At 41.8% G+C, this 27,803-nt stretch overlaps 1 protein-coding gene across 1 annotated transcript; it reads right to left on the bottom strand.

Annotated features, from left to right (window-relative positions):
- On the bottom strand, positions 1-26,379 carry LOC115181933 (zinc finger protein 501). Its single transcript, XM_029743627.1, has 2 exons — positions 26,226-26,379; positions 1-2,365 (listed from the first exon to the last, which is right to left on the bottom strand). Exons 1-2 carry the CDS (start codon positions 26,353-26,355, stop codon positions 1,239-1,241), a joined length of 1,257 nt encoding a protein of 418 aa, XP_029599487.1. The 5' UTR covers positions 26,356-26,379; the 3' UTR covers positions 1-1,238.
- Positions 26,380-27,803: the final 1,424 nt, after the last annotated feature.

Below are 27,803 nucleotides of genomic sequence, written 5' to 3'. Positions count from 1 at the left end.
TTCAAATCAAATCAAGCTTTATTTATATAGCACACGTCAGACATGGATGCAAAGCAACGTGCTTCACAGGAAATTAATATATTTTTTTTTATTAAAAATAAATTCTGAAATATTTACTACACAACAATCATATGGATAACAAACTAAAGAATAACAATAAAAGCTGAAAGACTAATGAGCATTCTAAGGAAATGCCATTGATTAAAATAGTAAGAATAGGACGGAATATCCAACCAAAAATATAAGCTTGTTTTACTACATTGTTAGAAAACAATATAATTGTACCAAAAAATTGGTCGGTGCTTGGGTTATTTTGTTTTGCAATATGTTCAAATCAAATCAAGCTTCATTTATACAGCACATTTCAGACATGGCTTCACAGGAAAAAACTAATGGAAAACAATGAAAATAAAAACTAATATTTCCTACACAACAATCATAAGGATAAAAAAACTAAAGAATAACAATAATATCTGAAAGACTAATGAGCATTCTAAGGAAATGCCATTGATTAAAATAGTAAGAATAGGATGTAATATCCAACCCAAAATATAAGCTTGTTTTACAAACATGTATAAAAATTGTAATTTGGTTGCAAATGTTACATGAATTGAAAATGTTATGAAATATTCAATATCAAAGCCAAATGTACACCCCTTTGTTAATAGGTATTAGCAATAATGAACTTAATGGTGAGCCATGGAATAATAAAACATGTATCTTTTTGTCAGGCTGAATGTTTGAAATATGAGGTGATTTGAGTCATGTTTCTTCAGTAGTGGAATAACGACAATTTGCAGAAGACTCATCTACATTTTGGAGTGATGGATTTAAATTTAGCGGTCCCCAAAACTAAGAGAAATGCAACACTTATTTGTCATCACTCATATCGATATCACTTGGAAATAAATTGCGCGAGAGGGGGGAGATGAAGTTGCACGTCCTGTTAAAACTAACAGATCAAAAACCACACGGAATCTGGGAAAAATGTGTACATCACCGGTGAGACAACAATTAGTAGCAAACAGCTAGCTACATTTTGAAATGTTGCATTTTAATTCACGTGGGTCAACAATGCGGTAAATGTAACGCAACACTTTTTTGTTGTTAAATAGAACTCTTTCAATTCAGAACCTGAATTTTTCCCCTGATGAGGCTAATATCCATATTACCCTGAAATGAATAGAACATCATTAAAATACTCATTATTATTTAATTGATATCATGGAACAACTCCTTCATGTATGAATTGTCTGATGTTTAATCAGAGATCTTTTATCAGAGTATCTCTTGTCACATTGTTCACAGCTATGAGATTTCTCACCTGTGTGTGTTCTCCGGTGTCTTTTTAGAGAATCTGATCTGGAGAAACTCTTCCCGCAGTCAGAGCAGTGGTAAGGCTTCTCTCCTGTATGTGTTCTCTGGTGTGATATCAGGTTGTTTGACTGATTAAAACTCTTTCCACATTGATCACAGCTATAACATTTCACTCCTGTGTGGATTCTCTGGTGTATTCTAAGGGTTACTAAAGAGGTGCATCTCTTTCCACAATCAGAGCAGCTGTGATATTTCTCTCTTGTGTGTGTTCTCCGGTGTGATATCAGGTTGCTTGACTGAGTAAAACTCTTCCCACATTGATCACAGCTATAAGGCTTCTCTCCAGTGTGTCTTCTCTGGTGTGATTTTAAATGTCCTGACCAAAAAAACCTCTTCCCACAGTCAGAGCAGCTATAAGGTTTCTCTCCTGTATGGATTCTCTGGTGTACTTTTAGTGTATCTGTTCTTGAGAAACTCTTACCGCATTCAGAGCAGTGGTAAGGCTTCTCGCCTGTGTGTGTTCTCTGGTGTGATATCAGGTTGTTTGACTGAGTAAAACTCTTCCCGCATTGGTCACAGTTATAAGGTTTCTCTCCCGTGTGTATTCTCTGGTGTGATTTTAAATGTCCTGACCAAAAAAACCTTTTCCCACAGTCAGAGCAGCTATAAGGTTTCTCTCCTGTATGGATTCTTTGATGTATTTTAAGGGTGACTAAAGAGGTGCATCTCTTCCCACAATCAGAGCAGCTGTGACATTTCTCCCCAGTGTGTTTTCTCAGGTGTAATATTAGTGTTTTTAAGTGAGCAAATCGCTTTCCACATTGACTACAGCGATATGTTCTCTCTCCTTTGTGAATTCTTTGGTGTACTTTTAGTGAATATGATCTTGAGTAACTCTTTCTAAAGTCAGAGCAGTGGTGAGGTTTCTTCCCTGAGGGTCTCTGCTGGTGTTTGAGATGTTCTGATGTGGAGAGACTCTTCTCTGCCTTGTCAGCTTCATGATGTTGTTGAGGCTCCTCAGAGAATCCACAATAGTCACGTCTCTTTCCTGTGTGAACAACAAAGTCAGACAGAAGGTTAAAGGCCCACAACAGCAGAAATCAACTTTCTTTTAGCTAAAAGGTGATCCCCATGATGTTGTACAACAATTTACGTCCTTAATGAATGTTTAAATGCTTTTACAAACTTATTTGACAAAAAAAAAAACAGTCAAGTGAGCAACAATATACATATTTTGTCTTATTGTTTTCACAGTAGTATAATGGATGATTCTAGGCTATAAATAAATTATTGAAGTTGCTGAAACCTGAAGCAGTGTGCCAGATTACTTTTTGTCTATTGTTGTACAGCTACAGTGCTGCTCTTTGTTCACAAAACATTAATCCTTGGGAAACGTATTATTTAGAAAAGGAATACTTTCACCAAATTGTCTAAATGGATTCTCTGAACATTATCTCACCAGGTTCCCCCATTAGGCAAACCATTAACAGTATTACATTGTCTATTGTTGTATATCTACAGTGCTGCTCTTTGTTCACGCCCATTTATCATCTTTCACACCTTCTAGAGCCTTAGACCCGCCCATCTCTTAAAGAATTCACATTGGAACATGAGAATGTGGCCATGTGATAAAGCAGTGAGCTAGTGGTTAAAAACACAAAGATTTCAACAATAAAATACTTTATTAACTTCAAGTAGTAAAAGGTAGTAGCCTACAATTAGGAAAAACCTAAAAACACATGAAGGTCAAACCAATATCTAGACTGAGGCCTATATCATCAGATTCTTTGAGTAACTCTGGTTCAGGCTATTAAATGAACAAAATCATCTAGCCTGAGAGCATATTTCTGTCCTGCCCTTTGGACCAGGACATGTAATGGCCATGGCCTTTTCATCGAAAAAGTCCCGATCTTCTCCAAAATATATGTTCGCTGGATTGTGTCCAGTCAAGGGGATGCTTTCACAGCAGAATGCAACTCGCCAGCTCAGCTAGCTGTCTTAACGTTGCTTCATCACGCAACGAGCCATCTGTAAACAACGGCAAGCTATAACGGTACACTGGTATTGATGTAGCTACACTTTGCAGCAGTTTATTTACAAGTAATAACCTGGTAAATCTAGACTGTTGAATGGTCCCAGATGGTGAACAGTTTATTTAGTAATAACCTGGTAAATCTAGACTGTTGAATGGTCCCAGATGGTGAACAGTTTATTTAGTAATAACCTGGTAAATCTAGACTGTTGAATGGTCCCAGATGGTTAACAGTTTATTTAGTAATAACCTGGTAAATCTAGACTGTTGAATGGTCCCAGATGGTGAACAGTTTATTTAGTAATAACCTGGTAAATCTAGACTGTTGAATGGTCCCAGATGGTGAACAATTTATTTAGTAATAACCTGGTAAATCTAGACTGTTGAATGGTCCCAGATGGTTAACAGTTTATTTAGTAATAACCTGGTAAATCTAGACTGTTGAATGGTCCCAGATGGTGAACAGTTTATTTAGTAATAACCTGGTAAATCTAGACTGTTGAATGGTCCCAGATGGTGAACAGTTTATTTAGTAATAACCTGGTAAATCTAGACTGTTGAATGGTCCCAGATGGTGAACATCAGTTGTTTTCCCCCACGGTGGTCATTCTACTTGTTTATGACGTGACTCTGAGTCATCAGGTTAACATGGGCTACATGGGGTGTTTTGGTTTCACTCTGGGTTGAGTAGACAAACAGAGAGAGGACAAAGACTCTCCTATTTCAGTGGCTGATAATACAGGTGGCGATCCAGGATTGGTCCATTTTAGTTTTAAACTAATACTATATATGAGTCTTTCTATTAATAAAGAGGACAATGTGGGACATTGGGATCACATTTCTAAATGACTGGAAACTAAAACACATTTCATGCAGTTCCACATGTGAACTTACCGGGACAGAAGACTTTATACACTGAGTGCACAAAACATTATGAACACCTGCTCTTTCCATGACAGACTGGCCAGGTTAAAGATATGATCCTTATTGATGTAACTTGTTAAATCCAGTCCAATCAGTGTAGATGAAGGGGAGGAGAGTTGATGTCTGCACCCCCCCTGAAAACAAATTAGCATAATACAACCCCCCCATAAAAATCTATCTGTTTAAGTTGTGGTGAAAGAGCTACAGCGATGTTTGTCAAACAGTGAGACATCTAACAATCAAAGGGCAAACAATTCACACATTGAAATTAGGAAACAATGAATGCGCACTAATTGGGGGGAGACAGAGCGATTGTGTCTCTGACCAGCTCACATTAAACGACCGTCGGCGATGGCCTTCTGGCCGTCTTACCAACGTAGTGGTGGTGAGCAAACTGACCATCTGTCACATTCTACAAGATTATTCACTTGGTCTAGTCTTACCAACGTAGTGGTGGTGAGCAAACTGACCATCTGTCACATTCTACAAGATTATTCACTTGGTCTAGTCTTACCAACGTAGTGGTGGTGAGCAAACTGACCATCTGTCACATTCTACAAGATTATTCACTTGGTCTAGTCTTACCAACGTAGTGGTGGTGAGCAAACTGACCATCTGTCACATTCTACAAGATTATTCACTTGGTCTAGACTTACCAACATAGTGGTGGTGAGCAAACTGACCATCTGTCACATTCTACAAGATTATTCACTTGGTCTAGTCTTACCAACGTAGTGGTGGTGAGCAAACTGACCATCTGTCACATACTACAAGATTATTCACTTGGATCAAGATGGCGCCAGAAGAAATGGCAGCAGTTTTACGGGCGCCCAACCAACTGTGCTATTATGTGTGTTTTTCTGCGTCAATTGTAACTTACTTTGTACATAATGTTTCTGCCACCGTATTTTAGGGCAAAAAAAGAGCTTCTGGATATCAGGACAGCGATCACTCACCTCAGATTAGACAAAGGTTTTTCTTCAACGAGCAGGAAGCACAGGATGTACATCAGACACCCGACAAGGCCAACATACCCGTCATTGGCAAGAGAAAGAGACGCAGGTATATTGGAAGGATCAGCCGACGGCAAGAAATCTGCCCTTACCATCAACATTCCTTGCCAACATTGGACAATACATTAGACTACGATCACAAATATCCTACCAACGGGACATCAAAAACTGTAATATCCTATGTTTCACCAAATCGTAGCTGAATGATGACATGGAAAACATTCAGCTAGCGGGAAATACGCTGCACCGGCTAGACAGAACAGGGGGGCGGTCTGTGTATATTTGTAAACAACTGCTGGTGCACGAAATATAAGGAAGTCTCGAGATCTTGCTCGTCTGAAGTAGAGAATCTCATGATAAGCTGTAGACCACACTATTTGCCAAGAGAGTTTTCATTAAAAAAGAAATGTGGCTCTTTATTTACCACCACAGACAGACGCTGGCAGTAAGACCGCACTGAGTCAGCTGTATAAGGAAATAAGCAAACAGGAAACCACTCACCCAGAGGCGGCGCTCCTAGTGGCCGGAGACTTTAATGCAGGGAAACTTAAATCAGTTCTACCAAATCTCTATCAACATGTTAAAATGTGCAACCAGAGGGGGAAAAAAAATTCTAGATCACCTGTACTCCACACACAGAGACGCGTACAAAGCTCTCCCTCGCCCTCCATTTGGTAAATCCGACCACAACTCTATCCTCCTGATTCCAGCATACAAGCAAAAATTAAAGCAGGAAGCACCAGTGACTGTCTATAAAAAAATGGTCAGATGAAGCAGATGCTAAACTACAGGACTGTTTTGCTATCACAGACTGGAACATGTTCCAGGATTCTTCCGATGACATTGAGGAATACACCACATCAGTCACTGGCTTTATCAATAAGTGCATTGAGGACGTCGTCCCCACAGTGACTGTACGTACATACCCCAACCAGAAGCCATGGATTACAGGCAACATTCACACTGAGCTAAAGGGTAGAGCTGGCGTTTTCAAGGTGCGGGACTTACAAGAAATCCCGCTATGCCCTGCGACGAACCATCAAAACAGGTAAAGCGTCAATACAGGGCTAAGATTGAATCATACTACACCGGCTCCGACGTTCGTCGGATGTGGCAGGGCTTGTAAACTATTAGACTACAAAGGGAAGCACAGCCGCGAGCTGCCCAGTGACACGAGCCTACCAGACGAGCTAAGTCACTTCTATGCTCGCTTCGAGGCAAGCAACACTGAGGCATGCATGAGAGAATCAGCTGTTCCGGACGACTGTGTGATCACGCTCTCCGTAGCGGACGTGAGTAAGACCTTTAAACAGGTCAACATTCACAAGGCTGCGGGGCCAGATGGATTACCAGGACGTGTGCTCCGGGCATGTGCTGACCAACTGGCAGCTGTCTTCACTGACATTTTCAACATGTCCCTGATTGAGTCTGTAATAACAACATGCTTCAAGCAGACCACCATAGTCCCTGTGCCCAAGAACACAAAGGCAACCTGCCTAAATGACTACAGACCCGTAGCACTCACGTCCGTAGCCATGAAGTGCTTTGAAAGGCTGGTAATGGCTCACATCAACACCATTATCCCAGAAACCCTAGACCCACTCCAATTTGCATACCGCCCAAACAGATCCACAGATGATGCAATCTCTTTTGCACTCCACACTGCCCTTTCCCACCTGGACAAAAGGAACACCTATGTGAGAATGCTATTCATTGACTACAGCTCAGCGTTCAACACCATAGTACCCTCAAAGCTCATCACTAAGCTAAGGAACCTGGGACTAAACACCTCCCTCTGCAACTGGATCCTGGACTTCCTGACGGGCCGCCCCCAGGTGGTGAGGGTAGGTAGCAACACATCTGCCAAGCTGATCCTCAACACTGGAGCTCCCCAGGGGTGCGTGCTCAGTCCCCTCCTGTACGCCCTGTTCACCCACGACTGCATGGCCAGGCACGACTCCAACACCATCATTAAGTTTGCTGACAACACAACAGTGGTAGGCCTGATCACCGACAACAACAAGACAGCCTATAGGGAGGTCAGAGACCTGGCCGGGTGGTGCCAGAATAACAACCTATCCCTCAATGTAACCAAGAATAAGGAGATGATTGTGGACTACAGGAAAAGGAGGACCGAGCACGCTCCCATTCTCATCTACGGGGCTGTAGTGGAGCAGGTTGAGAGCTTCAAGTTCCTTGGCGTCCACATCAACAACAAATTACAATGGTCCAAACACACCAAGACAGTCGTGAAGAGGGCACAACAAAGCCTATTCCCCCTCAAGAAACTAAAAAGATTTGGCATGGGTCCTGAGATCCTCAAAAGGTTCTACAGCTGCAACATCGAGAGCATCCTGACCGGTTGCATCACTGCCTGGTACGGTAATTGCTCGGCCTCGAACCGCAAGGCACTTCAGAGGGTAGTGCGTACGGCCCAGTACATCACTGGGGCAAAGCTGCCTGCCATCCAGGACCTCTACACCAGGCGGTGTCAGAGGAAGGCCCTGAAAATTGTCAAAGACCCCAGCCACCCCAGTCATAGACTGTTCTCTCTACTACCACATGGCAAGCGGTACCGGAGTGCCAAGTCTAGGCTTCTCAACAGATTTTACCCCCCAAGCCATAAGACTCCTCAACAGGTAATCAAATGGCTAACCGGACTATTTGCATTGTGTCCCGCCACTCCCCCTCTTTTACGCTGCTGCTACTCTCTGTTTATCGTCTATGCATAGTCACTTTAACTATACATTCATGTACATATTACTTCAATTAGCCCGACTAACCGGTGTCCCCGCACATTGACTCTGTACCGGTACCACCTGCATACAGCCTCCACATTGACTCTGTACCGGTACCACCTGTATACAGCCTTCACATTGACTCTGTACCGGTACCTCCTGTATACAGCCTCCACATTGACTGTACCGGTAACCCCTGTATACAGACTCCACATTGACTCTGTACTGGTACCACATGTATATAGCCTCCACATTGACTCTGTACCGTAATACCCTGTATATAGCCTCCACATTGACTCTGTACCGTAATACCCTGTATATAGCCTCCACATTGACTCTGTACCGTAATACCCTGTATATAGCCTCCACATTGACTCTGTACCGTAACACCCTGTATATAGCCTCCACATTGACTCTGTACCGTAATACCCTGTATATAGCCTCCACATTGACTCTGTACCGTAATACCCTGTATATAGCCTCCACATTGACTCTGTACCGTAATACCCTGTATATAGCCTCGCTACTGTTATTTTCACTGTCATTTTACAGTTTTTTTAAAATTGTATTTCTACCTTTCTTTTTACTTAAAAATTGCACTGTTAGTTAGAGCCTGTAAGTAAACATTTCACTGTAAGGTCTACCCTACACCTGTTGTATTTGCACATGTGACAAATAAACTTTGATTTTATTTACCACCACGCTGTCTCTCTAAAACAATGACGTGGTGATGTAATTAGATTGTTAACCTCTTACATATACACGCTAGCGGAACGTCTGCTCCAATATCCAATGATGGGCGGGGCGCGAAATACAAACTCCTCTAAAATCCGAAAACTTCCATTTTTCAAACATATGACTATTTTACACCATTTTAAAGACAAGACTCTCCTTTATCTAACCACACTGTCCGATTTCAAAAAGGCTTTACAGCGAAAGCAAAACATTAGATTATGTCAGCAGAGTACCCAGCCAGAAATAATCAGACACCCATTTTTCAAGCTAGCATATCATGTCACATAAACCCAAACCACAGCTAAATGCAGCACTAACCTTTTATGATCTTCATCAGATGACACACCTAGGACATTATGTTATACAATACATGCATGTCTGTTCAATCAAGTTCATATTTATATCAAAAACCAGCTTTTTACATTAGCATGTGACGTTCAGAACTAGCATTCCCACCGAACACTTCCGGTGATTTTACTAAATTACTCACGATAAACGTTCACAAAAAGCATAACAATTATTTTAAGAATTATAGATACAGAACTCCTCTATGCACTCGATATGTCCGATTTTAAAATAGCTTTTCGGATGAAGCACATTTTGCAATAATCTAAGTACATAGCCCAGCCATCACGGGCTAGCTATTTAGACACCCAACCAGTTTAGCCTTCACCAAAATCACATTTCCTATAAGAAAAATGTTCTTAACTTGCTTGTTCTTCGTCAGAATGCAGTCCCAGGACTTCTACTTCAATAACAAATGTAGGTTTGGTCCCAAATAATCCATCGTTATGTTCCATCAAGACGTTTTGTTCGTGCGTTCTAGACTCTATCCCAACGCTAAATCTCGGCCACGAGCATGACGCAGAATGTGACAAAAAAATTCTAAATATTCCATTACCGTACTTCGAAGCATGTCAACCGCTGTTTAAAACCAATTTTTATGCAATTTATCTCGTAGAAAAGCGATAATATTCCGACCGGGAATCTGCCTGTCTGTATACTGAGGGAAAAACCGAAAGCCGGGGGCGGGGTGGGTCGCGAGCGTAAGGCTTAGTCCACTGAGTGACCACTTAGCTTTTGCTCTCCTTTGTTTCAGCCAGGGCTTTGAATTACGTCATTTCTGTTTTTCCCGGGCTCTGAGACTTCATTGGAGACGTGGGAAGTGTCACGTAACAGCAGAGATCCTTAGTTTTTGGGAGAGATGTCAAACAAAGAAAATAAAAGGTCTGACAGGGTACTTCCTGAACAGAAGCATCTCAGGTTTTTGCCTGCCATAGGAGTTCTGTTATACTCACAGACACCATTCAAACAGTTTCAGAAACTGTGGAGTGTTTTCTCTCCAAAGCTAATAATTATATGCATATTCTAGTTTCTGGGCAGGACTAATAATCAGATTAAATCGGGTACGTTTTTTATCCAGCCGTGAAAATACTGCCCCCTAGCCATAAGAGGTTAACGTAGCTGGAACAAGCTGTGGCTCAAAGCAGCCGCATAAAACTTTTCAGTCAGACATTCACCCTTACACTACAGAGTTGAAATATCTACCAAACATTTTCAATAACATTGCTTGTGAACTTCAAAGCTGTAACGATTTCCCACTGGCTTGCGTATATCCTACCACTGGGGGCGCCACAGCGCATTTTGGAAAAAAATCGTTCCCATTTTCAACGGCCTACTAATCAAACTCAGAAGCTAGAACATGCATATACTTATTTTATATGGATAGAAAACACCCTAAAGTTTCTAAAACTGTTTGAATGGTGTCTGTGAGTATAACAGAACTCGTATGGCAGTCAAAACCCCGAGACCGATTGAAACAGGAAGTGGGATTCTGAATTGTGGACTCGACTTCACAGCCTTCCCTGTAATTCACAACGTGAAAAATCGATAATTGAGCACTTTCTAGTGCTTCCATACATGAAGGGACGTCGCGTGCGCCATCCGTATGGTTAGTGAGAAAGTCCATGTTGCAAATGTACCCTCCCTTACTAGACGTCCGACCACGTCCGATAAATCCGCGGACGGCGTCGGGCCGATCGCGGGGGCCGGATCTTCCAGGAAGTCATCGAACGGAGTCTCTCGGACCTTCGGTTTCCGTTTAATTAAATTTTCAAATTTTTGTCATTTTCTTGCAGTCCCGGATTATTCCACGAGAGGGCGTATGGAATCATATTGCAAATGTAACATATATCACCAAATGCGACACGGCTTTTTCTCCTAAACCGAAGATAATTCGAAGACAAAACTCGGTCTGCGTGGGTTTGGCATAATGGGCAGTTGGCCCCGAACAGGATGGAGTCGAGGCCTCGACGCTTTTCGAGTTAAGGCTATTTTTCTGGGATTGAAAGTCAAACAGGAAAATAGAGTGCTGATTTGACCGCTTCACATCAAACTACATGAGCCTACGGTGTCAGGAGAAAAGGAACCATGCATTTACCAATGTTCATTTCAGAGAAATTGTACAATGACACATTGGTGATATTCAACAACAAGAGGTTTTTTTTCAAAAACGTTACATATCCAGTTGCAGCGTGTTCAGATGAGTCCGTTAAGGCAGGTTTCGGAGCTCTGCGAGATTTCTGTGATTTTCTGAAACAACACACACTTGTTCAACCCTCTGTAAATAAGTCAGTTCTTAACAGAAACACTTAAAACTCAATATTCTATAAGAGCCTAACGTTCAGATTCCTGTGTCAACCAGAAATGCCTTATAATGGTGTCATAGGGGCTGTTTTGAAGGGTTAAAAAGGTCAGATCTTTCCACAACTTCATATGTGTGACTAGGCAACCCTCATGAACTGTAAATCAGTCATTTATCCCATCAGATGTCAAAGAAAAGCTCTCTCAAACACACACACAGCAAGGACGGAGTGACACAGTGCGGTGCTTAAAGACACAAAGAGCCTGCAATGGCATTACCATTGTCTCTAGGCTGAGACAAGTTCAATGAGACGCCCCTCTTGACCGTAGCTTGCTCGGTATGAGCGCAGCGACCGTGAGAAAACTAGGCCCAAAATGAGGCCTGCACCAATATGTCAAGTGCTTATGGGTGACAGTGAGAGAACCATTAGGGTTAGAAGCACAATTCAACCTGAGGAGCGTTCCTGAGGTCCTCCCGATCTGTGCAAGCCTAACCTTGACCCTGTGGCATTAACCCTTCACAGTGAAAAGAAGGTGTTTAGATCAAACTGTGTGCAATGACTTCTCTCCCCATAGGAATACATTGACAATTCTCTTAAATTCAACCTGAAGTCTATGTGGGTTATGAATGCCTTATGAACCTGTCTTCTATAACAATCCATCAGGCTACTGTGAGGTCTACCTGTGTCGATTCTAAGGTTCCTGGAGCAACCGGAAGTTGTTAAAAACAGCCAAGAGCTATTGTCATATGGTCAACCTGCATATGGTGAAAATCACGCAACTCAACCATCTGTTATTCAGTCAATTCTTAAGGTAGAGACTTCATATTCAGGATTCTGTTTATGTCTAACCCAAAGACAACGTGTGTTGAGCAAGAGCTTCCTGTGACAACCGGAAGTGGTTAAAAACAGCCAAGAGCTATTGTCATATAACCTGCACATAGTGAAAATCACGCAACTCAACCCTATGTCATCCAGCCAATTCTTTAGGTAGAGACTTCATATTGAGGATTCTGTATATGCCTACCCCAAAGACAACGTGTGTCTATTCTTTTTGCAAAAAAAACAAAAACACACACACACAATTTGGCCATAGGGACATAGTGTGGGGCTTAGAGTCTTATACCGCCTTCAATAGTTACTTTCGTTCAAACGATTCAAGAACCGTCAGACCTAGAGCTCCGAAATTTTAGAAACCTGTTCTAGAGCTCAAGTCGATAGTGCACAGTGATTTATGGGGCTCTAGAAGGTTCTCTGACCGAGAAACCGCCTCGTACATTTGCAATATTTTCAATTCATTTTGAATATCACGTACATGGCGTCATGTAGAAATGTCCCAGAGTCACAAGACTAGGTGCATTGAAACCGCCTCGGCCCATAGAGGCGGACCCCAATGTCTCTGTCCGATAGCTCATTCAGGGACCCCGTAGTAACGCCCTGAAAAAGTGGATTTTCAGCACCAATTAAGGCCATTGCTCGAGCACCGAATGACCTATTGAGCCGAAACTTGGGATTCGGGGTCGCCTCACATAGGCCTACACATAATGTCAGAGCTGGACCCGCAGCTATAACGTAACTATGTGTTTTATGTTTTTTTATGGTTAAAATTGAAAGCACTGTGAATTATGGGCCTTCTCTGACATATGTGATAGTTGGCTTCTATACGAGTTGGAAAAAGTGGATTTGGTGTCAGATGCTATCAGTTTGGTGTCAGAATGACAACTAATTGACTGATGGACGCTGACTGCTGGGTGACGAGCAATGGAGATTAACCACAGTCACTGCCCGGCCATCCCGAGTTCATCGGGCCAGTCAATTATGCATTTCTGCAGGATTTTTGAGCATGCCTAAATTTGTAATGCTAAATGCCCATTAAATCATATTGCAAACGTAACGCGCTATATTGCAAACGTAACGTGCGTTTGCAATATGATTCAACAGCAGAAAATATCACCAAAGTTGACATGATGAAATCAACACAATGAGCGACAGAGAGGAACCACAGTCACTGCCCGGCCATCCCGAGTTCATCAGACCAGTCAATTATGCATTTCTGCAGTATTTTTGAGCATGCCTAAATTTGTGATGCTAAATGCCCATTAAATCATATTGCAAACGTAACGCGCTATATTGCAAACGTAACGTGCGTTTGCAATATGACTCAACAGCAAAAAATATCACCAATGTTGACATGATGAAATCAACACAATGAGCGATAGAGAGGAACCACAGTCACTGCCCGGCCATCCCCAGTTCATCGGGACAGTCAATTTTGCATATCTTTAGTGTTTTTGAGCATGCCAAATTCGTGATGTTGAGGCCCGTTGAATCATATTGCAAATGCGCATCCGTGCACATGGTGACCCGAAATGGGTTACCAGGAGTAATTTTTTAGAATGGTTTTAAATGCCTTTAGGGTGGTGCAAGGGGTGCACGGTTGGGTAGGGAGCACCTTCCATCAGTGCCCATCCAGTATGGGGCGCCCCTAGTCATTTTGGACATTTTTCAAAAAAATCGCAAAAAAACGACAATCCCACTTCTCTCATGTCACCATCAAGCCATGGAGAGGAACCACAGTCACTGCCCGGCCATCCGCAGTTCATCGGGACAGTTAATTTTGCATTTCTGCAGTGTTTTTGAGCATGCCAAATTCGTGATGTTGAGGCCCATTGAATCATATTGCAAATGCGCATCAGTGCACATGGTGACCCGAAATGGGTTACCAGGAGTAATTTTTTAGAAGGGTTTTAAATGCCTTTAGGGTGGTGCAAGGGGTGCACGGTTGGGTAGTGAGCACCTTCCATCAGTGCCCATCCAGTATGGGGCGCCCCTAGTCATTTTGGACATTTTTCAAAAAAATCGCTAAAAAACGACAATCCCACTTCTCTCATGTCACCATCAAGCCATGGAGAGGAACCACAGTCACTGCCCGGCCATCCGCAGTTCATCGGGACAGTTAATTTTGCATTTCTGCAGTGTTTTTGAGCATGCCAAATTCGTGATGTTGAGGCCCATTGAATCATATTGCAAATGCGCATCAGTGCACATGGTGACCCGAAATGGGTTACCAGGAGTAATTTTTTAGAAGGGTTTTAAATGCCTTTAGGGTGGTGCAAGGGGTCCACGGTTGGGTAGGGAGCACCTTCCATCAGTGCCCATCCAGTATGGGGCGCACCTAGTCATTTTGGACATTTTTTAAAAAATCACTAAAAAACTCACCATCAAGCCATGGAGAGGAACCACAGTCACTGCACGGCCATCCCCAGTTCATCGGGACAGTCAATTATGCATTTCTGCAGTATTTTTGAGCATGCCACATTTGTGATGCTAAATGCCCATTGAATCATATTGCAAACGTAACACGCAATATTGCAAATGTAACGCGCATTTGCAACATGATTCAACAGCAAAAAATATCACCAAAGTTGACATGATGAAATCAACACAACGAGCGATGGAGAGGAACCACAGTCACTGCACGGCCATCCCCAGTTCATCGGGACAGTCAATTATGCATTTCTGCAGTGGTTTTGAGCATGCCAAAGTTGTGATGCTAAATGCCCATTGAATCATATTGCAAATACGCATCCGTGTATTTGTAATATGATTCAACAGAAAAAATTGTCACCAAAGTTGACATGATGAAATCAACACAACGAGCGATTGAGATGAACCACAGTCACTGCACGGCCATCCCCAGTTCATCGGGACAGTCAATTATGCATTTCTGCAGTGGTTTTGAGCATGCCAAAGTTGTGATGCTAAATGCCCATTGAATCATATTGCAAATACGCATCCGTGTATTTGTAATATGATTCAACAGCAAAAATTGTCACCAAAGTTGACATGATGAAATGAACACAACGAGCGATGGAGAGGAACCAGGAGCATTCCTGAGGTCCTCCGGATCTGTGCAAGCCAACCTTGACCCTGTGGCATTAACCCTTCACAGTGAAAAGAAGGTGTTTAGATCAAACTGTGTGCAATGACTTCTCTCCCCATAGGAACACATAGACTATTCTCCAAAATTCAACCTGAAGTCTATGTGGGTTATGAATGCCTTATGAACCTGTCTTCTACAACAATCCATCATGCTACTGTGAGGTCTACCTGTGTCGATTCTAAGGTTCCTGTGACAACTGGAAGTGGTTAAAAACACCCAAGAGCTATCGTCATATAACCTGCACATAGTGAAAATCACGCAACTCAACCATCTGTTACTCAGTCAATTCTTAAGGTAGAGACTTCTTATTCAGGATTCTGTTTATGTCTACCCCAAAGACAACGTGTGTGAAGCAAGAGCTTCCTGTGACAACCGGAAGTGGTTAAAATCACCCAAGAGCTATTGTCATATTACTTGAGCATAGTGAAAATCACGCAACTCAACCATCTGTTTCTCAGTCAATTCTTAAGGTAGAGACTTCTTATTCAGGATTCTGTTTATGTCTACCCCAAAGACAACGTGTGTTGAGTAAGAACTTCCTGTGACAACGGGAAGTGGTTAAAACAGCCTAGAGCTATTGTCATATGGACAACCTGCATATAGTGAAAATCACGCAACTCAACCATCTGTCATTCAGTCAATTCTTAAGGTAGAGACTTCTTATTCAGGATTCCGTTTATGTCTACCCCAAAGACAACGTGTGTGAAGCAAGAGCTTCCTGTGACAACCGGAAGTGGTTAAAAACACCCAAGAGCTATTGTCATATTGCCACCTGCAGATAGTGAAAATCACGCAACTCAACCATCTTTTACTCAGTCAATTCTTAAGGTAGAGACTTCTTATTCAGGATTCTGTTTCTGTCTACCCCAAAGACAACGTGTGTGAAGCAAGAGCTTCCTGTGACAACCGGAAGTGGTTAAAATCACCCAAGAGCCATTGTCATATTACGTGCGCATAGTGAAAATCACGCAACTCAACCATCTGTTTCTCAGTCAATTCTTAAGGTAGAGACTTCTTATTCAGGATTCTGTTTATGTCTACCCCAAAGACAACGTGTGTGAAGCAAGAGCTTCCTGTGACAACCGGAAGTGGTTAAAAACAGCCTAGAGCTATTGTCATATTGCCACCTGCAGATAGTGAAAATCACGCAACTCAACCATCTGTTACTCAGTCAATTCTTAAGGTAGAGACTTCTTATTCAGGATTCTGTTTATGTCTACCCCAAAGACAACGTGTGTGAAGCAAGAGCTTCCTGTGACAACCGGAAGTGGGTAAAATCACCCAAGAGCTATTGTCATATTAAGTGCGCATAGTGAAAATCACGCAACTCAACCATCTGTTTCTCAGTCAATTCTTAAGGTAGAGACTTCTTATTCAGGATTCTGTTTATGTCTACCCCAAAGACAACGTGTGTTGAGTAAGAACTTCCTGTGACAACGGGAAGTGGTTAAAACAGCCTAGAGCTATTGTCATATGGACAACCTGCATATAGTGAAAATCACGCAACTCAACCATCTGTCATTCAGTCAATTCTTAAGGTAGAGACTTCTTATTCAGGATTCCGTTTATGTCTACCCCAAAGACAACGTGTGTGAAGCAAGAGCTTCCTGTGACAACGGGAAGTGGTTAAAATCACCCAAGAGCTATTGTCATATTACGTGCGCATAGTGAAAATCACGCAACTCAACCATCTGTTTCTCAGTCAATTCTTAAGGTAGAGACTTCTTATTCAGGATTCCGTTTATGTCTACCCCAAAGACAACGTGTGTGAAGCAAGAGCTTCCTGTGACAACCGGAAGTGGTTAAAATCACCCAAGAGCTATTGTCATATTAAGTGCGCATAGTGAAAATCACGCAACTCAACCATCTGTTTCTCAGTCAATTCTTAAGGTAGAGACTTCTTATTCAGGATTCCGTTTATGTCTACCCCAAAGACAACGTGTGTGAAGCAAGAGCTTCCTGTGACAACCGGAAGTGGTTAAAATCACCCAAGAGCTATTGTCATATTACGTGCGCATAGTGAAAATCACGCAACTCAACCATCTGTTTCTCAGTCAATTCTTAAGGTAGAGACTTCTTATTCAGGATTCCGTTTATGTCTACCCCAAAGACAACGTGTGTGAAGCAAGAGCTTCCTGTGACAACCGGAAGTGGTTAAAAACACCCAAGAGCTATTGTCATATGGTCAACCTGCATATAGTGAAAATCACGCAACTCAACCATCTGTTATTCAGTCAATTCTTAAGGTAGAGACTTCTTATTCAGGATTCTGTTTATGTCTACCCCAAAGACAACGTGTGTGAAGCAAGAGCTTCCTGTGACAACCGGAAGTGGTTAAAAACACCCAAGAGCTATTGTCATATTAAGTGCGCATAGTGAAAATCACGCAACTCAACCATCTGTTACTCAGTCAATTCTTAAGGTAGAGACTTCTTATTCAGGATTCTGTTTATGTCTACCCCAAAGACAACGTGTGTGAAGCAAGAGCTTCCTGTGACAACCGGAAGTGGTTAAAATCACCCAAGAGCTATTGTCATATTACGTGCGCATAGTGAAAATCACGCAACTCAACCATCTGTTACTCAGTCAATTCTTAAGGTAGAGACTTCTTATTCAGGATTCTGTTTATGTCTACCCCAAAGACAACGTGTGTGAAGCAAGAGCTTCCTGTGACAACCGGAAGTGGTTAAAAACAGCCTAGAGCTATTGTCATATTGCCACCTGCAGATAGTGAAAATCACGCAACTCAAACATCTGTTACTCAGTCAATTCTTAAGGTAGAGACTTCTTATTCAGGATTCTGTTTATGTCTACCCCAAAGACAACGTGTGTGAAGCAAGAGCTTCCTGTGACAACCGGAAGTGGTTAAAATCACCCAAGAGCCATTGTCATATTAAGTGCGCATAGTGAAAATCACGCAACTCAACCATCTGTTTCTCAGTCAATTCTTAAGGTAGAGACTTCTTATTCAGGATTCTGTTTATGTCTACCCCAAAGACAACGTGTGTTGAGTAAGAACTTCCTGTGACAAAGGGAAGTGGTTAAAACAGCCTAGAGCTATTGTCATATGGACAACCTGCATATAGTGAAAATCACACAACTCAACCATCTGTTACTCAGTCAATTCTTAAGGTAGAGACTTCTTATTCAGGATTCTGTTTATGTCTACCCCAAGGACAACGTGTGTGAAGCAAGAGCTTCCTGTGACAACCGGAAGTGGTTAAAATCACCCACGAGCTATTGTCATATTTAGTGCGCATTGTGAAAATCACGCAACTCAACCATCTGTTACTCAGTCAATTCTTAAGGTAGAGACTTCTTATTCAGGATTCTGTTTATGTCTACCCCAAAGACAACGTGTGTGAAGCAAGAACTTCCTGTGACAACCGGAAGTGGGTAAAATCACCCAAGAGCTATTGTCATATTAAGTGCGCATAGTGAAAATCACGCAACTCAACCATCTGTTTCTCAGTCAATTCTTAAGGTCGAGACTTCTTATTCAGGATTCTGTTTCTGTCTACCCCAAAGACAACGTGTGTGAAGCAAGAGCTTCCTGTAACAACCGGAAGTGGTTAAAAACACCCAAGAGCTATTGTCATATTGCCACCTGCAGATAGTGAAAATCACGCAACTCAACCATCTGTTACTCGGTCAATTCTTAAGGTAGAGACTTCTTATTCAGGATTCTGTTTATGTCTACCCCAAAGACAACGTGTGTGAAGCAAGAGCTTCCTGTGACAACCGGAAGTGGGTAAAATCACCCAAGAGCTATTGTCATATTAAGTGCGCATAGTGAAAATCACGCAACTCAACCATCTGTTTCTCAGTCAATTCTTAAGGTAGAGACTTCTTATTCAGGATTCTGTTTATGTCTACCCCAAAGACAACGTGTGTTGAGTAAGAACTTCCTGTGACAACGGGAAGTGGTTAAAACAGCCTAGAGCTATTGTCATATTACTTGCGCATAGTGAAAATCACGCAACTCAACCATCTGTTTCTCAGTCAATTCTTAAGGTAGAGACTTCTTATTCAGGATTCCGTTTATGTCTACCCCAAAGACAACGTGTGTGAAGCAAGAGCTTCCTGTGACAACCGGAAGTGGTTTAAAATAGCCTAGAGCTATTGTCATATTGCCACCTGCAGATAGTGAAAATCACGCAACTCAACCATCTGTTATTCAGTCAATTCTTAAGGTAGAGACTTCTTATTCAGGATTCTCTTTATGTCTACCCCAAAGACAACGTGTGTGAAGCAAGAGCTTCCTGTGACAACCGGAAGTGGTTAAAATCACCCAAGAGCTATTGTCATATTACGTGCGCATAGTGAAATTCACGCAACTCAACCATCTGTTTCTCAGTCAATTCTTAAGGTAGAGACTTCTTATTCAGGATTCTGTTTATGTCTACCCCAAAGACAACGTGTGTGAAGCAAGAGCTTCCTGTGACAACCGGAAGTGGTTAAAAACACCCAAGAGCTATTGTCATATTGCCACCTGCAGATAGTGAAAATCACGCAACTCAACCATCTGTTACTCAGTCAATTCTTAAGGTAGAGTTTTCATATTCAGGATTCTGTATATGCCTACCCCAAAGACAACGTGTGTCTATTCTTTTTGCAAAAAAAACAAAAACACACACACACAATTTGGCCATAGGTACATAGTGTGGGGCTTAGAGGCTTATACCGCCTTCAATAGTTACTTTCGTTCAAACGATTCAAGAACCGTCAGACCTAGAGCTCCGAAATTTTAGAAACCTGTTCTAGAGCTCAAGTCGATAGTGCACGGTGATTTATGGGGCTCTAGAAGGTTCTCTGACCGAGAAACCGCCTCGTACATTTGCAATATTTTCAATTCATTTTGAATATCACGGACATGGCGACATGTAGAAATGTCCCAGAGTCGCAAGACTAGGTGCATTGAAACCGCCTCGGCCCATAGAGACGGACCCCAATGTCTCTGTCCGATAGCTCATTCAGGGACCCCGTAGTAACGCCCTGAAAAAGTGGATTTTCAGCACCAATTAGGCCATTGCTCGGGCACCGAATGACCTATCGAGCCGAAACTTCGGATTCGGGGTCGCCTCACATAGGCCTACACATAATGTCAGAGCTGGACCCGCAGCTATAACGTAACTATGTGTTTTAGGTTTTTTTATGGTTAAAATTGAAAGCACTGTGAATTATGGGCCTTCTCTGACATATGTGATAGTTGGCTTCTATACGAGTTGGAAAAAGTGGATTTGGTGTCAGATGCTATCAGTTTGGTGTCAAAATGACATCTAATTGACTGATGGACGCTGACTGCTGGGTGACGAGCAATGGAGAGGAACCACAGTCACTGCCCGGCCATCCCGAGTTCATCGAGCCAGTCAATAATGCATTTCTGCAGTATTTTTGAGCATGCCTAAATTTGTGATGCTAAATGCCCATTGAATCATATTGCAAACGTAACGCGCAATATTGCAAATGTAACGCGCATTTGCAAGATGATTCAACAGCAAAAAATATCACCAAAGTTGACATGATGAAATCAACACAACGAGCGATGGAGAGGAACCACAGTCACTGCACGGCCATCCCGAGATCATCGGGCCAGTCAATTATGCATTCTGAGCATGTCAAATTCGTTAAAAATGTTAAAAGCAACAGAGTCCCACTTCTCCCTCATCATACATGACAAGTAGACCATCTGCGTTGATTGATGGCTCAACATAGGGATATATATCATTTGGGCAGTATAAATGCCATTTGGACCATGGTTCACTGACTTTTGGGTTTGGAAACCGACTTCCTATGATCGTACATGGCAAACGGACAAACATACTGATTTGGCACATTCAATACTTTCATACATGTATAATTGACAAAAAAAGAATTGGACATTTCATTTGCACATTTTTAATGGCATTTGGCAAAAAATATAAATTTGTCACTTTTGACTTCCTATGAAATCATATTCCAAATGCACAAATCATATGCCTTATGCACAAGCAAATATGTCACTTTTGACTTCCTATGAAATCATATTCCAAATGCACAAAACATATGCCTTATGCACAAGCAAAAACAACCCAAAAAATTATGTCAATAAAATATGTCAAAAGTATGTCCATACAGCTCTTATACATGTGTAATTGACATAAAAATCAAAAAAATTTCGAAAAACGGTCCAGAAACCACTTTTTTAGGGTTGAAAAGTTTTCAAAAAATATGTCATTTTTTCAAAATTTGACACTTGGGACTTGAATTGTGTTACATTTGCAATATGAAAATTCACTGCGGAGAGCTCTAGCTATCTTTTGGATATTTGCTGTAATTTGGCACTTGCAATACTTCCAGAAGTGACAAAAAAAAGCATTGGATATGTCATTTTGCAAAAAAAATGAACAAAAAAATGTCACTTTTTTCCTATGAAATCATATTCAAAATGCACAAATCATATGCTTTGCGCACAAGCAAAAGCAACCCAAAAAACGACATCAATAAAAAACGTCAGAAGCATGTTCATACAGCTCTTATACATGTGTAATTGACATAACAATCGAAAAAATTTCGAAAAAACGGTCCAGAAACCACTTTTTTACAAGGTGCTAAGTTTTCAAAAAAAAAATCATTTTATCAAAATCTGAGACTTGGGTAAGAATTGGGTATCATTTGCTGTATGAAAATCCAAGGTGGAGCGCGCTCGCCATCTAAAGGAAATTTGGGGTGTTACAATTGGCAATTGCCATCGGAAAATTGCCATATGATTGGCCCGGAGATGGGCCGCTTTGGGTGGTTTTTGCAATCGTGTGTATGATTCGTGCTATGCCAATATGTTGCCATGTTATTTTGTCCAAATCAGGGGGGTATTCCCTTACACTAGATGTCCCCAGTCTTTACAAAGTGTTTTGAGGCTTCTACTGTCGAAACTCAGTGTAGGAGACGATGTGGCAATTGGTCACAGTAGGAGGGCCATCAGCATTGTGACGTCGGCGGCCGTGTCTACCCCCACCTTTGGAAACGTTTTGAAACACAATGAAATCGTCCCACTCGAATCTTATTGGCTCTCTTGTTGAAACAGGCCCTGAAGATTAATGTTATACAACGTTTGAACGAACCTAAAGGAGGGAAAAAAGTCATTTTTCGTTAGCCAAGTCCCGCGCCCGACGGAGCATTTGGTTACAGCCTTCGGACGCGCTAACAACAGCAAGCTAATGGAACATAAAGGATGGACTTTTTCGACCGAAAATACATTTGTCGTGGACCTGGGATTCCTGGAAGTGCTTTCTGATGAAGACAACTAAAGGTGAGGGATTATTGACGATATTATACAAGATCAGATGTGATTTGCGATTGTTCCAAGATGGCGACGAGTTAGGTTTTCTGGCACATTTTCTGAGTATCGCATCCCCTTTTATCTCAAAGTGTAATTACCCTGTAAAGTTAATTTAAAATCTGTTATGACGGGTGTTTTCAAGAGATATTCATCTATAAATCTTAGATTGACAATATAAAATAAAAAAATCGTTTTCGAATAGTAATTTATGAAAATGTAGCACTGTTTCCCGGGACGCATTTTATGGGAAAATAGTTAGTCAACGTCAGGTGCCGATGTAAAATGCTGTTTTTATATAGAAATATGACCTTTATTGAACAAAAGATTGCATGCTGTGTGTAACATGATGTCCTAGGTGTGTCATCTGATGAAGTTTGTAAAAGGTTAGTGCTGCATTTAGCTGTTTTTTGGTTATATGTGATGCATGTGCTTGGTCGGAAAATTCATATGATGCTACTTTTACCATGTACTCCTCTAACATAATCTAATATTGTGCTTTTCCTGTAAAACCTTTTTGAAATCGGACAACGAGGGTCGATTCAAGAGAGGTGTATCTATAAAACGATATGAGACAGTCCTATATTTGAAAAAAAGAAATATTGAATTTCGTTATGCTAATGTTGCTAGAAGTTTTTCGCTGGAAAATGATTCCGCTAACGGGATGAGACGCTCAAGAGGTTAAAGGCAAATACAAACACATACTAGTAGTCATCTCTCCTGCTGGAGTCTACACAACGTCATCATCTCCATGGCTTCTTCTCTGGCGAGCTCTCATTGGCTATTTCTGATCACCGTTCTCAAAACATGTCATTGCACACCTCACACTACAAGAGCATTGCATATTATGTGCAGATAAAATCAAACATGTTTGAAAATATCAGGACATCTGGGACTGCTCAAAGATGTGATCAGTAGCCCTCAGATTGTGTCTCTGACCAGCTCACATTAAACGAGTGTCGGTGACGGCTGCACACCCCGAGTAGGCAACGACATGGGGACTTCGTCCCGATCACAAAAACTTGTCAGACAGCTAAATCGGGGCCAAAATCATGTAGTGTACACGCCCCTTCTTGTACTGTGCCACCCCCACAGCCTCCGCAATGGATTAGTCCACTGAAACAGCGCAAGACAGGTGTCTTGTGCCATAAAAAACATATATAATTTGCTCGACTAAAAAGATGTTGGTCGACCAACAGCCTATCTACCAGTCGACTAAATGGGGTCAGGCATTATAGACATTGATTCTTGAAGAATATAACTTATAAATGCCTCAAATGTTTCAACTGTATTTCCCCATCAGAAACCAAAACACAAGCTTGTATAACGCCATTGTTCATAAACAAGCACTGTATAGCCTCAATCTGGTTATACTATCGTAATGACATCATGGATGGCCAGTCCTTGTATTCATAGTGTAGTGAATTCAGGGGGTAGCCTTGAGCAGGACTCAAACCTGGGTCCAGCGACAATCAAGCTTATGACAGTACTGTGCAGCCGTCTTCATCGACCTGGCCAAGGCTTTTGACTCTGTCAATCACCGTATTCTTATCGACAGACTCAGTAGCCTTGGTTTCTCTAATGACTGCCTCGACCTGGGTCACCAACTACTTTGCAGACAGAGTTCAGTGTGTCAAATCGGAGGGCCTGTTGTCCGGAGCTCTGGCAGTCTCTATGGGGGTGCCACAGGGTTCAATTCTCGGGCCGACTCTTTCTCTGTATATATCAATGATGTCGCTCTTGCTGCGGGTGATTCCCTGATCCACCTCTACGCAGACGACACCATTGTGTATACTTCTGGCCCTTCCTTGGACACTGTGCTAACTAATCTCCAAACAAGCTTCAATGCCATACAACACTCCTTCCGTGGCCTCCAACTGCTCTTAAACGCTAGTAATGTTTTTCAACCGGGCGCTGCCCGCACCTGCCCGACTAGCATCACCACCCTGGACGGTTCTGCCCTAGAATGTGGACAGCTATAAATACCTAGGTGTCTGGGTAGACTGTAAACTCTCCTTCCAGACTCATATTAAACATCTCCAATCCAAAATCAAATCTAGAATCGGCATTCTATTTCGCTCCTTCACTCACGCCGCCAAACTTACCCTAGTAAAACTGACTATCCTACCGATCTTCGACTTCGGCGAAGTCATCTACAAAATAGCTTCCAATACTCTACTCAGAAAACTGGATGCAGTCTATCACAGTGCTATCCGTTTTGTTACCAAATCACTTTATACCACCCACCACTGCGACCTGTATGCCCTAGTCAGCTGGCCCTTGCTACATATTTGTCGCCAGACCCCCTGGCTCCAGGTCATCTATAAGTCTATGCTAGGTAAAGCGCCGCCTTATCTCAGCTCACTGGTCACGATAACAACACCCACCCGTAGCACACATTCCAGCAGGTATATCTCACTGATCATCCCCAAAGCCAACACCTCATTTTGCTGCCTTTACTTCCAGTTCTCTGCTGCCAATGACTGGAACCAATTGCAAAAATCGCTGAAGCTGGAGACTTATATTTCCCTCACCAACTTTAAACATCAGCTATCGCTGCAGCTGTACATAGTCCATCTGTAAATAGCCCACCGAATCTACCTACCTCATCCCCATTCTGTTTTTATTTACTTTTCTGCTCTTTTGCACACCAGTATCTCTACTTGCACATCATCATCTGCTCATTTACCACTCCAGTGTTAATCTGCTGAATTGTAATTATTCGCTACTATGGCCTATTTATTGCCTTACCTCCTCACGCCTTTTGCACACACTGTATATAGACTTTCTTTTTTTTCTACTGTGTCATTGACTTGTTTATTGTGTTATTGGCTTGTTTATTCCATGTTATTCCATGTGTAACTCTCTGTTGTTGTCTGTGTCACACTGCTTTGCTTTATCTTGGCCAGGTCGCAGTTGTAAATGAGAACTTGTTCTGGTTAAATAAAGGTAAAATAAAAAACATTAAAAAAACTTATGCCAAGATGTCTTAACTTCTTGACAAGGTTGCTACAATAGCTTTCTCTATGAATTTGAGAGTGGTTACATTTCTCCAGCCCCCAGCTGTTTACCAAACCAAGTCTAAGGGCTGCCATTTTGTTGCTGTTTAAATCCTAGTTTGCCCCCTTAAAAAAAGCCACACATCAATCAACCAATCTGCAGTTCAAACAATAACAAAGCTGTAATTCCACCAGTGTTTTGGTAATAAGATGATGGATGGGGCTGGAGAAATGTAACTACTCTCAAATTCATAGACAGACCTATGGATGCAAGGACTGACCATCCATGATATCAACATTATAGTTTTAACCATGTTGAGGCTATACAGTGTTGATTTACATTGTTTCTAAACATTGGAGTAAAAAAAGCTTATTTGGGGATCTGATGGGGTACAACAGTTGAACTAAGCTCATGAGGCATGTGTTATATTCTTCAAGAATCAATGGCTATATATATAAATCATTTAAAAGTCAAAATATGGATGTAAGTGCAGATTTCCCCTTTAACACCAAACATCAGTTCAACAACTGCAGAGTTTGTGCCTCTGTTTTTAAGACAGTACTTACTAGTATTAATCAGGGACCGGTTTTTCAAAACCATTTCACGGCTAACTTCATTAGCCGGCTTAAGTTGCCTTTGGGAAACCGGGCTCAGATATCCAGTTTCCTCCTCCTCCCCTTTCGATGTGACAGTCATCTCCCCCTCCTCCTCTTTCACTCCAAAAACTGCATCATCCTCAGTCTCTTCCTCCTCTTCTTTAACTGTAACTTCCTCCTCTTTCACTCTGAACGCGTCTTCCTCTTCTTCCTTCACGGTAACAGCCACAACCTCTATTTGTTTTTGTATTGTAACAGCCTCCTCTTCCTCTTTCACGAGAGCTTCTTTCTCCGTCCAGCAGGCCTCCTCTTCTTTAGCAGGAGGAGAGTAGCTTAGTGAGCTCATGGTCGGAGATGTTAGCTAGCTAGGCTAATGCTAACTTAACCAGCCAGCTAGCTGACCAATAACAACACCGTAAATATCAAAATAAATCGGATAACTAACTTGACGACAGAAGTGGGTTTAAAACACAGTGGCTAATATACACTAAAGCGTCTAAAGAGCTTTCTTGGTTCGACTATTTTGTGTAGCAAGATACCGAGGGCTGACTAACTGTTGTTGCTGTTGAAAGAAGCGTTCCGTCCACTACATTATACGTCACACCAACAGCATTGCCTTAAAGCCTCAGATCGCCATCTGCTGACTGGAGTGGGAAAAATATTGTTATGATTATAACATTTGTTGTCACCTTCAATTATTGCACATGTTCTCATAAAAAGTATATTTCAACACTCTGTCTGCTCAGGCAAATTTGCCGAACTCCTAAACTTGGAACCAATCAGAAGTCCCGTACATACCCCTGGTGATGTAGGCAGCCAATGTCCTGCTATTATCTGCGATATAACTACAGCCTCTTGTGAAACGTGAGCTGCTGTCTGATGAAGAGAAACATATGTCTAACGCCCAAAGACTGAAATAAGATAAATATATGTTTTAGAGTGCATTTTCAATTTTCAGTATGCAATAAGAAGAGGTAACTCCATGGACCATTTATCCAATTTATTGAAAGCTTGCCATTGTTGCAGTTTGAATAGCCTAGCCAGCTACTGTAAATGTCAATTTGTGTTTCATTAGCTAGTTATCCATGTCAGTTATAGCATGTTTAATCATGTTTTTGCCTGATTATATGTCGAATTTCAAATAAATAGCTGCAGGCTTGAAGAATCATTCCAATCATATACTTTGAACAGAAACCCAAGTGAAATTCCCCCATTGTATTTACCCAAGGTCTCTATAGCGCCAGAAGAGAGACTCTCACACTGAAAACGCCTCCATTAATTGCCACAGTTTAGACTACCAAATAGAACAGCTTTCTAACTCCCCCTTGTTGTAGTCTGGTGAAATGACAGAATGCCACCGTCTACCACTAACAGTCACTGCATAAACTCATAACTTTTAAAGGAAGAACCACTATATGCCAATGTTGTTGACTGTGTGTGTGACTGTGTGTCCAGGTGCTGCGGTCTCTGTGCCAGGCCTGGGCCAACACCCTTTGTAGCAGCAGCCCTATGTGAGCAGGCTCTGCTGCTGCTGTGAGACTACTGAGT

This window comes from Salmo trutta, unplaced genomic scaffold (assembly GCF_901001165.1).
Source record: "Salmo trutta unplaced genomic scaffold, fSalTru1.1, whole genome shotgun sequence".
In the NCBI taxonomy this organism is placed as follows: Eukaryota; Metazoa; Chordata; class Actinopteri; order Salmoniformes; family Salmonidae; genus Salmo; species Salmo trutta.
The sequence above is the reverse complement of the archived record's forward strand: the minus strand, read 5'-3'. Positions and strand labels throughout refer to the sequence as shown.